We start from the raw sequence: 15,610 nt of genomic DNA on the forward strand, positions 1-15,610 counted from the left end.
GGAAGGGGAGGGATGTCGGCGGTGCTGGCGGCGGAGCGGCCGCAGGTGGTGTCGCACGTCCAGCAGGCGCTGAGCTACACCGTGTTCGACTGCAAGTGGGTGCCGCGCAGCGCCCGGCTGCTGTGCCTGGGCAGCGCCGCCCGCGGCACCGGTGTGCTGCAGCTGTACGAGCTGAACGGAGCGCGGCTGCAGCTGCTGCGGGAGGTGAGCGCCGTCCCCCCGCTTCCCTCGGGAACGGCTTGTCCGCAGCCCCGGGGGGAAAAACTGGAGCTGATCCGCGTGTTAAATCCGCTGCTGGTCTGGGATAAGCTTAGCGCTCCGCGCAGCTCCCTGGAGGGCTCCCACCCGGCTCTTCTCCCGGGCAACTACAGCCAGGAGTTCAGCCGCTGAGGTTTCATTCGCCTTTGGGAAGGATTTCCTCACGAAGGGTTGATTAGACATTAGAATGGGCTGCCCAGGGAGGGATGGAGTCACCATCCCGGAGATGTTTAAGGAAAGGCTGGATTTGGCACTCAGTGCCTTGCTTTAGTTGGCAAGGTATTGGCCGGTCATGGGTTGGACTCGACCGTCTCAAGGCTCTTTTTCCAGCCTGTGGTTCTGTGATTTTGTTTACCGCTGTGTTTTGTAGGTTGTTTTCATGTGTTTTGTTACGTTTTTTATGTGTTGTGTTATGAGTTTCTGCCTCTGTATTTTTTTTTTTGGTGTTTTTTTGGGGGGTGTTTCTTTCCTTTTTTTTTTTTTTTTTTTTTAAATTGTTGTTGGAGTTTTAGGTTGGTTGGATTTTTGATTGGGTTTTGGGGTTATTTTTGGCTGGTTGTTTGCTTGCTTGTTTGGTTGATTTTTTTTCTCTGAGACTGACCTTTGAGTGTTCACTTCTGAGGGTAAGCAGTTCCTTAGGTGCATAAGGCCCCACTAGGCTACAAGCAAAGTGTTTTCTTCCAGACCAGCAACCTGGACCCTCTGCTTTGCTGTGCACAAGGACTGAACTCAAACTTGCCTTCTGCAGCATTTTATTAGTATTTTGCACCAAATATCCCATTGTGTTTCGCTGACACTTGCCCCTGTGCGCTCCCAAGATCCGTGTGGCCTGTGGGTGATTTTGCCTTTTCCATGTGCTGACACAGACATTTCCTTTCTTTAAAAGATTGAAAAGCCCAAACCTATAAAATGTGGAACTTTTGGTGCTACATCTCTGCAGCAAAGATACTTGGCTACAGGAGATTTCGATGGAAACCTTAACATATGGTAAGCACAGATATTCTCTGGAAGAGTTTTCACTTGATGTTGTCCATGTCTGTCTGAACAGGGGTTTCTGTTTGTGGATTTTGCATGAGATTCTCTCCATTCTGCCCGTGGTTGGGACCCAGTGCAAGCTTTGCTGGCTACTGTATTTGGACCATGCCTGTTTTGTGGAAAAAACACAGAATTCTGCACTGTGTTTAACTCAGTGCTGCTTCACTCCCATCTTCTTTGTGCAGCTACAAAAACCTGATAAAGTTCTGGGAGGTTGTCCTCTGAACAGAGGCTTTTGAATGGATGCATGAGTGCAAACAAGAGGTTGTGTTCAACCTAAATTTCCTGTCTAGATTAAATATATCTTTTTAATCTTGACATATCAAATGTTTCCTCTAGGTCCCTGAATTATTGGTGTAATTAATGTCTAGGTAAATTTATGATCAAATGAAGTAGTAGTGTCAGAAGGAGATTTTTTATTACATTATTATGTTGCCCTGTGTCAAGGAAATACTGGTTCTTGTTGGAATAGGAACTGTAATGGACAGTTACTAGTTGAAATGTAAAATAAAATTCTGTAGGATTCTCAAAGAATGGGAATTAATGGGAAAGAACCATGAAACTTATGGCTGGATACAATATTCACAGAAGTTAGAGAGCAGTAGCCAGAGCTAGGTGGAGATCAATGAATCAAGTTATTTTATAGACCTACTGAAAGTACTGATAATTCTGTACTTCTTTCAGGTCTGTGTACTTTTTACAGAGTATCTTGATCTGTAGTGTGATTCATTTTTGAGCCCTGAGTGGCTGCTGTGGTGAATGCCACAACTGCCTTTACAAACAGAGAGGTCCAGAACAGAGCAAAAATATTTTGGAGCAGTCCAATGTAGTAGCCAAAGAAGGAATCAAAGACTCGTGGTTCTTAGTGGTGATATCCATATTTGTTCTCACTGTTAATCTGAGCTTTTATGATTTGTGCTCAAGTTTCCTTTCATTTTTATACAAATCCTGAGTGTCAAGGAAAAATGCCATGTTTTCTGTTCTTTTTCTTTCTTGCCTAGGAATTTAGAAGCTCCTGAAATACCAGTGTATTCTGTGAAAGGTCATAAGGAAATCATAAACAGTATAGATGGTGTAGGTGGCTTAGGAATTGGGGAAGGTGCACCAGAAATTGTGACTGGCAGTCGAGATGGTGAGTTAGTGAACTCTGCAAGTCTTCCCAGTTCCTCTGAGCCTGCAAGCTCCTGATGGCAGGGCACAGTCTGCCATCTGAACTAGTTACAAGCTGTTGCAACTAGTTCTTTGTACACTGTCTCTTGAATCTTGCTTGGGACTGATTTTCCCTAATTCTTCTAGAACCACAGATAAGCAAAAGGTACTGTTGTCACTGGGCATGAGACAGAAGGAACACAAACCATGATAAATGCAAAATATCAGCTAGAGAAAATGCATCCTTAACAAATGCTTTCACTCTGTTTCTGTTTGGTTTTGTGGTTCTTTCTTATATCCACAAAACACAGTGAGGCTTGCTGGAATTGAAAGAGCTGCTCTTGTCTTTTGAATGATTAGAATGAAAAGCAAAGGGCTTTCCTGGGAAGGTGAACACAGTGTGACTGTATTCCTAATAGAAAATCTATTGTCTTTCTTTCCCAGGAACTGTGAAGGTGTGGGACCCAAGGCAGAATGACGTTCCTGTGGCTAATATGGAATCTGTACAGGGAGAGAGCAAAAGAGACTGCTGGACTGTGGCATTTGGTAATTGATCAGATGATGACCATTCCTCCCCCTCACATGAATGTGTTTTGATGATTGTCGATGTATTTCAGGATGTTATGGGTGCATAAGTAGCAGGTTTTGCTTTTCTACACTGCTAAATTTATGTGTGGGGTTTTTTTTCCTTCAAAATGAACCAGTTTTGTGGGTTTGTGATAGTTAAGTTTTGGACTCATTCTCTAATCACTTTTGGTCACTGTTTGTAGCTGGATTTGAACATCTTGAAGCTCTTTGCCATCCTGAATGATTTGATGATTCTGTGGTTTCACAGATAAGCTATGCAAGCTTTATTTATGTGCCTAGAAGTGTAAAAACAGTATATCTAGCTGTGTGGTCCTGAAGGGAGTGCAAATGTTGCCATGTACAGGGAACTCACCACTGCTGTGGTGTGGTTGCAGCTACCAGGCATTCAGGAGTTAATTTAAGACAAGACCCTTGTCTTAAATTAACTAAGAGCTAATTAAAAAAATCAGCAATGACTGATGGGAGCTGTGCATTTTTCTTTGGAAAAGCTGCTTGTGTCCCACACAAGATTTTTCTAGACTCTTCAAGTTTGAAAACCATCCAGTTCACCACATTTTAACATCCCAGCAACTTTTTGCTGTTGTTGTTGTATAAATGGAAGTTGAAACTTCAGTCCTGGGACTTCTGAAATTTCCAGGCTAAAGAGGTTTTGTGTTTTCTGGTTCATTCTCTCTCTGTGTCCAGGCAATGCTTACAATTTAGAGGAACGTGTTGTGTGTGCCGGATATGACAATGGGGACATTAAATTGTTTGACTTAAAAACCATGTCACTACGATGGGAGACCAACATTAAGAATGGGGTAAGGAAATCATAAAAGTGTTTTTTTATTCCAGCTCCTAGGTAGGATGGAAAAATTCAAAGGACTCTGTGTGAAACTTACCCAGAAGATGTTTCTGCTGAGATTGTACCAAGGAATAATTTTCTTTAGGCTCAGCAAGTTGTACCCCTCACATTCTTGATCAGGACAGGATGGGGTATTTTTCAATGGATTAATATTTTCAGATGAACATGTTTATTTCCTGTTTGATGATTATATTATTGTGGAAATAACCGATAATGAATGCATGTTTACAAATCACAAAAGATGGGTTTTTTTTTTTTTTTGAGCATTACTAAATTACAAAACTGAATTTATCTTGTTCTATATCCAGGTTTGCAGTGTGGAATTTGACAGAAAAGATATAAATATGAATAAGCTGGTGGCCACATCGCTTGAGGGGAAATTCCATGTGTTTGATATGAGAACTCAGCATCCAACCAAAGGTTTTGCTTATGTTTCAGAGAAGGTATGGGGAGACTGAGAATTTCTTAATAAGAGACAAACTTTCTAGATTCATGCTGTCAAATCTGTCAAATTACTACAGGTGTAGTACAGATAGGTAAGAAATGCCGAAATGCCAAGGTTATTTAATTTTATTTATTTATTTTTTTTTGTTTAGTGAACAAAATCTGATGATAATTCAAGAAAAGGCACTTTTGGGCTGAAGTTCTTTAGGACTTCCTTTTTTTAGAAAAGGCTGAGTTTCAAGTTACTAGCTCTTAGTATTTCCATACTATCATTCAAAGCAGATAAGGTGTTGGAGGTACTTTGTTCTGAAACAAAGATTTTTTTTTTTTTTTACAATATAAACAATATATTATAAATAAATAAATTTTATTTATTTATTTATAAATAATTTTGTGATAAAATGTGAAAATAGAATTTGTTGTTCATTTAGTGCATTTAAGCTTTTCCTTGTGGACATTTGCAGACAGATATACATTAAGTCAGAGGACATGTTGGGGTTTTTCCCTAAGTGATTTCTGTTGCTGTATGATCTTAGTGCCCTGGTGAGGTTTGAGCTGTGGACTGTGTGTTGTGCTTGCACAGTGTTTGTAATTTATTCCTTCCAGTACTGATTTTAAGAGATACCATACAGATTCTGTGTCCTTTCCTGTGAAGTTCATCTCCAAATGACTTGTGTACAATGCTGATTTCTTTTTATTAGGCACAAAAATCTACCATTTGGCAGGTTCGGCACCTGCCACAGAACAGAGATATATTTATGACAAGTGGAGGATCTGGGAGCCTTCATCTCTGGAAATAGTAAGTGATCACTTCTCCAGCCAGGAGTAAGAAACCAAACATTTAATGTTTTAAGAAAGAATCTTTCTGAAAATGATGAGTGGGGTCCTGCTTCCAGCCTCAGAATATCTGGTTAAAATTACTGCTTACAAATGCAGTAGAGAGGGTGATTTCAGTGTCAGTGCTTGAGCTGGAATCTTGAATTAATCCCTAAGAGAATGTTACAGCACAGGTGAATCTTGCCCTTGCTGTCTTCATGTAATGAAGATCTAATTATATCTGTGGTTAACAAGGTGATAAATGCAAAAAAAAATGGGTTTCTTAAAATTCTAATGTGGTAGCAGTTACATCACAGAAGAATATTGAAAGCCTTGACTTAATCATTCTTATGTTTACATTTTCTTACGTTACATGAAAAAATAGTTTGATTTTCCTAAATGCAATGAAGTTGGTGCATTAAGTTTCAGAAGCATAGCTGTGATGAAATTTTTCTGGCTATGGTAAAAGCCAACCAGTTAAAAAATGAAGAGGTGTAGGATAGGGGTGTCAGGATTCAAAATTTCCTATCCCCTTTTTTCTTTCATGAAATGTCTGCTAAAGTATGCAGCGTCCATACAGCTGGATATGATTATTCATTACTTTTACAACATTTATTTGCCTTATGTGTAGAGCAGGAAATAAAGAGGAGGATGATTGTATCAACAGATTTCTAAGTGGGTGTTTTTGTTCCATTTTCTCCTTGGCAGTGAGTACCCAGCCCAGCGCTCGAAGAAGGATTCGGAGGGATGTGAGATGGGGGTGGCAGGGTCTCTGAGTCTCTTGCAGAATGTGACTCTGTCAACACAGCCCATCTCCAGCCTGGACTGGAGCCCTGACAAAACAGGACTTTGTGTCTGTGGGGCTTATGACCAAACTGTGAGGGTGCTGATAGTTACAAAGCTTAACAAAATCTGACAGGAACATTAGAATTTCTGATGAGAAAGCAATATAGTTTGCAGTCTGTAAATATGGGAGGGGGAGCCCTTCTATTTCTAATTTAATTTCTTCTTTAATAAAACTGGATTGGAGAAATAGAAGGCAGATTTTTCTATTGAAAGTTCAGATATGTGCAATCAGAGTTGTTTGGCTGATTGTGCTGTGATGACTTGAAGTTGCCTGGGCACAAAATTTAACCTTCTAGAAATGTGAATTTACACTGAAAATAAAAATGTGCCTTTGTGTTAACACAGCTCTGTAATTGCAGAGTTCACTTGGGTTTGTGTTCAGTTTATTCATAGTGCAAATCTCTTCACACTTGTTAAATGGTTTGGCTTTATTATATATAGTGTTGTCCTTGTGCATTCATACAATGGGAACTTCTACAGAAAGTTGTTGTGTTACTGGATTTATTAATTAGAATGTTTGTTAAAGTGACTTAGGATTCTTTACTACAGTAGAGAAACGATAACAAAGGCTAAAATACTCAGGTTTAAAGGAGTAAGGTTTTTATTGAAGATCATACTGAAATTAAACTATCGAGCAAAATGCACTGTTTTATTATTTTAGTTGGGTTTCCTATTAAGTTTATATGTTCCATTGTTTTTAGATCTGTTTTCAACTTGATATTCCACAAATAAAATTATATGTAGTGTTTTCTTAACATGAACAAATTATATTATTCAAATATCCATTTAAAGATTTAGAAAAGTAATGTACAGAAAAACCTCACAGGCTATTAAACCCTAAACTTTGTGGAATGGAGAAATCCTTCATGCCTGTGTAGCAGAGGGTGGGGAGGAGGAACATGACAGTGGACCATAAACAAAGTGTGTCTGTGGAAGTCCTTGGTTTTAGTAGGTCACTGATGCTCTCCTCTACAAACTTAGGTTCTTGTATCTCAGATTTAGCAAGGGCCAGCCGGGATGAAAACACAGGCAGCATAGGCTAAATATTTTGTGGAAGACAAAGATTTATGAGATTCACCTGTCTTCCCTAAGAATTGATGGTTTACTTTCAAGTATATTTAATAATAATATTTAGTATCGGATTTTTTTTGACCCAAGTGATTGCATCTCCTTTTGTGCATGGTGTAATGTTGAGAGCATATTCTGAAATGATCTTAAATATTGTCCTCCTTAGGGTGCATTCCAGCAGGAGGGAATAGGGGGAACCATTACTCTGCACTCTTGGCTGCAGCTCTGGGGGTGTGGAATTCAAAGAATTCAAGTGCTTTGAGTCTAAAATGCACTGTTCAAAGATGACTTCTATTAACTTTGGGCTGTAAATAAAATATACTCACTGAAAGGTGTGAAAGGCTGTGGAAATAGGTAGAAATACGTTTTCTCTCTTTAACAGTGACTGAGTTAAGCACAGAGTAAGGGAAGAAAAAGCTCTCAGTGTAGGTACCTGCAAGGGAAACCAAAAATCTCCTGAGCCAGAGGACTGGGCTCTTGGTGCTATTTTTATGTACTTGCCCTGCAGCAAAAATGTCCCTTCTTTATTCAAACAATTCTGGGGAGATCTCCTAATGGGATACAACTTAGAGCAAGAACTATTAAGCAACAATTCTTAAAGCTCCTTGGGCCTCAAAATACGTAATGGTTGTTACCTCTCTGCACTTAATTTTGAGACTAATTTTATTCCTTGTTTTGTAAATGAAGGAATGTGCTCCCCATGAGTAGAGGGGAACATCGTTTCATGGAAACATGACAGTTTGCATATAAGGAGCTTGCAAAAAAACAGAGCTAGAGGAAAGCAGAGATGGAAGGTGGTGTGTCCTTGTTCCTTGAAGGTAAGTGTCTGTCCCTGTGTCCTACAAAATGAAAGACAGTTATTGTAGGAGAGAAGAGCTGCTGCTTGTGCCTGTACTGTGCATTATCTCCTCAGCAGATTGGATTTCTGCTTCTTGGAGGCTGAAGCAGCAAAAGCCGCCCGTGGCAGCCCAGCCTGCTCTATTTATAGTCCTTCCCCTTCTTGCTGAAGTGTGGCACCTTGCCTCTGCAGCCTGCAGAGCTGAAGTGTGTCCTAAATAAAATCATAATGCATCTGAGATGTCATGCCCAGACCAAATGCTCTCTGACGCAGCTCGAGGAGTGCTCTGGAAAACCCCTGCCTCGCCCAGGCCAGGGAATGGAATGTGCTCCCAAATTTGGAGGGACTGCATTGAACAAGTGGAGCTGCCTGGCAGCTCTTGCTTGTTTCCTGTGCAAACCATCCCTGTGTGCTCATGGAAGGAAACAAATCTGTTTACAGGCATGGCTGCAGCCCATGTGCAGGGACATGTTACATGGGTTTTTTTGGCTTGTGTTTTTTTTAACAAGGTGCTGCTCCAATCCCCAACAATCAGGTTTGGGTCTTTTGTTTCACACCAGTTTAGTTCTTTTGAATTTCACCATTTGTACAGGTCCTTGGAGATTACAACCCTCCAAGGTTTCTCTGCATGGAGTCAGTATTTGCATACAATATATAATTTTCCTCACAAAACAAAAGGTAATACAGCTGAGGCATGCCATGGACCAAATTTTAAGCAATGTAAGGCAAATTGTAGCTCTGTATGGGAAGCTACAATGCTGTGCTCTCACCTCTGCACAACCACTGATTCTGTTAGGGACATCGTGGAATTGGTAAAAGAAGGAAGATGGGGAATTGCACAGAAAAGGGAAGACGTGGTCTTCAGTGATTCCTTCAGAGACAGCAGACACAGCTTGTCAATGCAGTTCAGCTCATCTTCCCCAAATTATTCCTTTCAAATAGGTTTGATAGCAGAGAGGGATTTTTGGTTAAGCTGTCTGATCTGTAAGTAAGAGGCTTGTGGCCTGCATATTCAACTCTGTAATGAAGTTGTCTAAAGTTGGTATTGACAAAATGCCAGGAAAATACATTGATTTACTGCTTTTTTTTACCCCATTATTAATCCTGCATTTTCTTGTTCGTGATGCTATTAGTGTCGAGTTTTCAGTAGCATTCACTTCAAACAGGACTGCCCACTCCTCAGAAATGTCCAGATCACAGTCTGTATGTCTAGCCTGTATTTAAAGCCTTTATACATGCAAAATATTTTGCAGCAGCAAACCCAAGTCCCAGTAGATTGGGCAAGGGCAGCTGTTGCCTCAGGCAGGAGCCAAGAGCTGTATCACCCGGAGTGCAGTGCCAGGCATGGCTGTGGGGCTGCCTCTGGCAGGGCAGGTTCAGCCCAGAGGAAGGACCAGATGGAGTTTCTGTGGATCTGGCCCAGAGCTATTCAGTGACTTGGTGATGGTGACCAGTTCTAGCCTTGGCTGTGAAATGTTTCTATTACTTCTGGCCTTTTTGGGAGGACCTGCTTCCCACAGCACAGCCTGCCTCGGGAGTTGAACAGCATTGACCCCCAGAGGACACTGGAACTGGATTAGTGTTTCCTGATGGCCTCAAGAGTATCCAGAGTCTCAAGGGCACTGAGTAGCTGCCCCACATTCTGGTCTGTCTCCTCCTCAGCCACCAACCACCAAGGAAATTGTTGTGGAAGTTTTGCAGGATCCTGCAGGAGAGGTGATCACAGCAGGGCATCTCTTCCCAGTAGTGTTCTCCAGTGTTGCATTCTTAAATGGTTGATCTGGGCCAACTGACCCAATACTTTGCTGGTGTGATTCAGGAGTGCAGCATGAGCAGGAGGTGCTTCTAATAGGCAGTATGTGTGTGGCAGCCCTGCTTTGGAGACTAGCTCAGTGTCACAGTTTGGTCCCACATTTTATCAGTCAGTCTCTGAGCCAAAAAGTGAACCCACCGCTGTTTACCTTAGTACAGCTACAGTCTCTGGGACAGATTTCTCTTCAAAGAGTACTTTTCTCTCTTTCCAAGAGATCTCCCCCTCTCCTGCCTGTACTCCTCTGCAATCTTAGTTATATCTCCTGTCACCATCTCCATGTCTGGGGATTCGCAGAGGGAGCTGAGGTGCAAAACCATTTAAGGGCACATTTAAGTTCCCTCTTCTGTTATGCCTGGCAGTAAAAATAGCCTGTGCAGAATGTATGGATTGGGGTTCCCTTCCCAGAACCACGGCTCTTTCCACTCTTGTCAATGTGCAAGAGGCCACCCAAGGCTGACAACCTCTGCTTCACACCCTGACTTCCTTCTGGGGTAGCCATGTATGTTAAGGAGTGTTTTGATTGTCTAGAGCTTAATGACGGTGACAGAAGGGTTTATACATTATATATATATGACATTTCGCCTTTATAGGTGAAAATGAGGGGGGCAGAGCAACAAGTCAGATAACCTGGTGGGAATCTGTTAAGAGATCATCCATCCACAGTGAAGAGGCAGATGAAAGACTCTATACGCAGTTGAGAATTTCACAATTGCTAGTCCTTGTTCTTGAGGGGGACTTCAACTTACAGGATGTCTTCTAGAAATACAGCAGAGAGGAAAGAGCTGTGCAGGTTTCTAAGTGTGCAGCTGAACAGAGAGTGTTGGCTGGAACTTCGGAAAAAAAGAGAGTTTATGACCTGTGGCAGAAGGGGCAGGAAACTCAGGACAAGACTGTCATGAAGTTTTATGGAGGGAGAAAATTAGAAGGGCCAAAGCCCAGATAGAACTTAACCTGTCAACTGCCACACAATAAAAAAAAAATCTTCTTAAATACATTAGCAACAAATGGAGGGCTCAGGAGAATATCCATCCTTTATTGGATGCCAGAGGAAACACAGTGACAAAAGATGAAGGTAAAGGCTGAGGTATTTACTGCCTTGTTTGCCTCAGTCCTGAGTAGAAGACCACAAGTCTTACAAGGAGTAGCTGAAGGAGCTGGAGTTGTCTAGCCCCAGAGAAGAGAGAAAAGAAGGCTCAAGGGAGAACTTATTGCTCTGAAAGGAGGTTGTAGCCAGATGAGGGCTGGCATCTTCTAGGTAACAAGCAACAGGAGAAGGAAATGGCCTCAACTTGTGCCAGGGAAGATTCAGACTGGATAGTTGGAAAACTTTCTTCACTGTGGTGAATACACGGTAAGCAAGTTTTGGAAAAGCCTGCCCAAGGAAGGGGTGATGTCACCATCCCTAGTGGTTTTTAAAAGTTTAAAACCATGTAGATGTGGCACTTAGAAACATGGTTTAGTGGTGGGCTGGCTTAACTTGATGATCTTTCCTAAGGATTCCTTCCTAAACAATGGTATGATTATATGGTTCTTCAGCACGGCAGTGAAGCTGAATATTTTTCATCACTATGCAAAGTCCATCAGCAGCATAAATAAGTACAAGCAAGCTCTCCTAGGCTGCTTGTGATTTTAAGGTTATAAAACATTGAAAACATTCCCTGAAGCCAGAGGAACCAGAACCACAGAACTGCACAGCAATTGAGACATGATGGGACCTTTTCACATGGCAGTGGATCAGAATAGTAGCTCAGCCTGTTCATTGCATCAGTTGCTTACTATTAGCCTGGTTGTTACAGCTTTGCAGCTGAAATTACTCTTCAAGTAAATTCCTGCTTAACTCCCTAAGTCCCTGCTGCTTTTGGAGCGTCTACTTACAGTAAAACCCACCACCACTGGGTTTTATTTCAGGTAGATGCAGCTAATGAAACCAGTTCAGTTGCCTCTCATGCTAAACATTTCATTTTTAGGTCAGCAGCCTTCCTGCAGAGATGCCAGAAACCCTCCTTGTTCCTTTCTAGCACAGCTCAACCAGGCAGGACTTGGTGGCCTGTTCAGCAGACGTGAGGGACAGACACTCCTGCCTTGCAGAAGAGTGTGATGGCACAGGCCTGTGGCATCTTTATATCCAGCAGTTTTCCCTTCCTGACATCTGCATTCCCTTCCTCCCACATCCTGCTGTTGCAGAGTGCATAAGGAACCTAACAGCAGCCACACTTGGTCAGGCCAAAGACTTCTATCCTGCTTCTTCAGGGGGCATGTGTAGGTAAATAAATATTGAAAACCACTTTAAAATGACAACTACAATTTGGGTCCTAAGTTTAATTTAATCCTAAAGTTGTCTTAGGCTTTCTGCTAAAACAGAGTATAAAATATATTATTTTATTGAATTTAGGCAAAGAAGCTAACAAGTGAGACAGGTGGAATGCTAATGCATATAAAAATAAACCTAAATTTCTAATACAATTTACTTCCAATCTTAGTAAAAGATAGCTGTAAAAAAATTACATTTTTACATACTAATTTGGAAGAAATACAATCTTGGACTAGTATCAGAACAAATATTCTACACATGATACACAGCTTTCAATTTATTTCTACAGTTTCCATTTATAAATGCATTTCACCTAATATATATACATTCAATAAAAAAGGCTTTGTATGTAAAGTAACCCAGTACTTCACCACATCCTGTCATTTAATCTAGTTGGCATGAACACAAGCTCTTTTGATCTGTACCAACTATGACTATCTCAGTGTAGATCTCATACTCCCTATCTGTTATGCTAAAAAAGCTGTAATTAGAGGGCTTAAGCTAGTCTTATTGAATTATATTATTTTTCCTCCCTAAACCAAAGATACATCAATCTCAGTTTCCCTCTTTCTGTGTACTTTTGCATCTGTATTTTGATTAGAAATCCTATGTTTTCAAAAGAGAAAGGAGTCTGTGTTTAGTCAGTTTAAAGCCATTCTAATTTAATCTGAGTGCAGAAAAAAAAGGCACTTCCAGAGCATTTTAACTGAAAGGTGAGTCTAAGTTCACTTGGGCTCAGACTGCCACATACGCTGTCCCTAAGTTCAGCAAAGTGTAACAGAACATGGAAAATTTTGGGGGTTACGTTTCTTTTCCACTGTGCTAACATCACTACTATAGGATTTTTAGTTGATGAAAATGTGGGTCAGCCTCAAGACTCTCTTCCCCTTCTAACCCCATCTAGCAAGTAAGGAAAACACAACTGGCAGCCAGATAGATACCTCGATCTCTTTCTGGTCTCACCATCTGCATTGTAATAAATCACTGTAAAATCTCTATCCCTGCCCTCCCTCCCTGCATACATCTGGTCTCAGCAGAATTCAGGCAGAGACATAAATTCCCATATAAAGGGCACTGAGCCAGGCAGCTGCCTGTCACTGTCCTTTTAGGAATGTCTGTCTTCTGATTTACCAGAGGAAACATTGGGTACTCGCCCTTCCTCCACCAAGGAACAAGTGCACATCGGGCAGTCCTGGCAGATGGATGTTTGTGCTTCAGTTTATTCCTGCTACACCCTCTCCTGGTAACTTGCAGTCTGCCCACACATGGGACTGCAGATTCATTAAATTGCGCTGCAAAGAAATTAGATTGCAAATTCATTAGATTACACTGCCAAGAAATGGGCCTCACAAAAAAAAAAACAAAATGCCTATTCCAAAAGGCCCAAGGTGCCCTTCAGACACATGTGTACTACACACACGAACATCTCCCAGACTGGTCTGCTTGCCAGACTTTTGGTCTGATTTTAGAGTCTGCATTTTTATCCTGCCAATGGTTTATTAACCCTTTTGTTACAAGTAGCTTCATCTTTGTTATATTCACAGCAGATGAATCTAGGCTATATTTTTTAATTTACATTGTATTCTGTGTGATGTGTCCCAGAGCTTTTTCAGTGGTGCTGTTTCAGGGAGATGGAGTAGCCACAGCTGGTCTGTAGTTTTTTTGGTGTTTTGCATGACCCAGGCTGTATAATGATTCCAAAGAGGCCAAGACTACAGGATTTGGCCCCCACTTTGCTCCACAAAGAACATTGACTTGGCAGGAATCATGATGTTGTAGGTACAGTGGATGAGATGCATCATAATAATGCAATAATTATGTTATGTCACTTTGACTATTTCAGCAAAAATATTCCGGATTGTTTGCTGTTGTTTTGGGAATGATAGAGAAAAATCAATAATCATTCATAGGCCTCTCAAATGAAATGGTTTCCATTAAGTACCAGATGCCAGTAGAGCTTTTTGTGGATAGACTTGTCTATAGATATCCACATATAAAATAATAATATTTTTTCAGAGTGGCACCAGCATAAACCATTTGAATTATATGAGCTGTATCTCAGATTTTGGCTGGGATAAATGTGAATTCTTAACTCCTCACTCTCTGCTCCTGAAAACCAAACAGACAGTGCAGCCATTTTAAGCAGAAAATGAATGCTTTTATGCCTAATAACCTCCTGAGTGAATTGGCTTGAGAAATTCCAAGACTTGGCACTCAGTGTAGGAACTCCAGTTAACTAACAAAATATAAATCTGTAGTAGTCCAGCGCCAGAAGGAGCAAATCTACAACAAATATAAACCAGTAGAAGGAGACAGAGCCACACTGTATGACCAAGGAATAGGGAGCACAATCTGTACTGCATTAATGCTCTACATGGTTACAGTCTTCTACAAACAGAGCTGGCTGAATCTGAACATTGATCAGCAAGTGTTGCATTTTCCTTTGATCCTGTAATTGAAACAAAATATTGGGTTTAGGAAATAAGACTGGCAGCAATTTCTACCTAACATTTGGTAAATCAATTAGTCTATCAGTCAAATCCCCTCTCTGTATTTCCTGGTCTGTGACATGTGAATACTGAGCTAAGAATGAACTAAACATATGTTAAGTGTTCTGACCTCCTTGTAAACATTTGGCATAGTAGAATAGCAAACTATTATTCTATTTAGGAGTGCTGGTCTTGCTAACTCTCTGTTACCCTTCAGACTGTTCCATTTCTGAACATTTTGAAAAGAAAACTCTCCTAAATTCCCTTTTATTTACAGTGCATAATTTTGTACTTGTACTAGTAAAAATGAACATGAGAAAATAATTAAGACTGTGTTTTCTGAAAGTAATAAATGTCTAGGAAAATGCAGTGAAAAATGTTATTATTACACCAAAATATTAGCACACAGTAGGGATACCATTCTCTACCCCAGTGTTTTTACCACCTGTATGTGTCCCAGATATGGCTGACAGGCTCTTAAATAATCCCTGTGTTTGCTGCATTTATAATACTCATAAAACCCAAGTTTTAATTAATTTGCAGCCACTTTTGAAACTGAAGAGATAAACCTTCAAATCTCCTGCAGGAAAAGGAGACAAGATGCAAACAAGTAACAACGTCATCTGAAGATCTTTGGATATGCTTCCAGCTGGGACTAGGGAGAAAGACTCTTATTTGCAGCACACACTGATCTAATTAGATTTGACACAGTATAGCACTTAGATGATGTAAACCAGCTTATTAAATGGAAGCTCACTTTTGTGGTATTTTTAAAAGTACTAAAGGTGCAGGGAGGTGCACTGAAACTAGGTAAAATGCCCAAGTTCTACTCCTGCTTCCCCTAGAGATACAACTCTACTTTCCTCTTCAACTCTGATGAAGGACTCCAGTGATCTTATCTTGGAGGGGATAGGCTGCAAAACCTGAGTTACAATAAGCTTCAGATGAGATTTATGAGCAGGAGGCAAAAAGAGGTCTTTGGCAAGTAATGCCAATACTGTTGATGCAGATACTGACTTCTGCTTTACTGTTTAGGAGAATGTAAACCTGTAAAATGTGGATCTTATCTTTGGAAGCCACAGATGTGTTGGTACAGTCTTCCAGTCAGTGA

At 40.8% G+C, this 15,610-nt stretch overlaps 1 protein-coding gene across 1 annotated transcript; it reads left to right on the plus strand.

Annotated features, from left to right (window-relative positions):
- The first annotated feature begins 12 nt into the window (after nt 1-12).
- DNAAF10 (dynein axonemal assembly factor 10) lies at nt 13-6,735 on the plus strand. The gene is made up of 8 exons (XM_002197351.6): nt 13-204; nt 1,145-1,245; nt 2,295-2,425; nt 2,887-2,988; nt 3,715-3,830; nt 4,183-4,317; nt 5,020-5,117; nt 5,843-6,735. The coding sequence occupies exons 1-8, from the start codon at nt 13-15 to the stop codon at nt 6,048-6,050; spliced, it is 1,083 nt and encodes a 360-aa protein (XP_002197387.2). The 3' UTR covers nt 6,051-6,735.
- The last annotated feature ends 8,875 nt before the right edge of the window (nt 6,736-15,610 follow it).

The sequence above is a fragment of the Taeniopygia guttata genome, chromosome 3 (genome assembly GCF_048771995.1).
Source record: "Taeniopygia guttata chromosome 3, bTaeGut7.mat, whole genome shotgun sequence".
In the NCBI taxonomy this organism is placed as follows: Eukaryota; Metazoa; Chordata; class Aves; order Passeriformes; family Estrildidae; genus Taeniopygia; species Taeniopygia guttata.

Bases quoted from the DNA above. Each gene is read 5' to 3' on its own strand.
- DNAAF10 (XM_002197351.6), top strand. From the start codon at position 13: ATGTCGGCGGTGCTGGCGGCGGAGCGGCCGCAGGTGGTGTCGCACGTC. The intron at 2,426-2,886 runs GTGAGTTAGTGA...TTTCTTTCCCAG, and splicing joins TGTGACTGGCAGTCGAGATG to GAACTGTGAAGGTGTGGGAC. The intron at 5,118-5,842 runs GTAAGTGATCAC...TCTCCTTGGCAG, and splicing joins AGCCTTCATCTCTGGAAATA to TGAGTACCCAGCCCAGCGCT.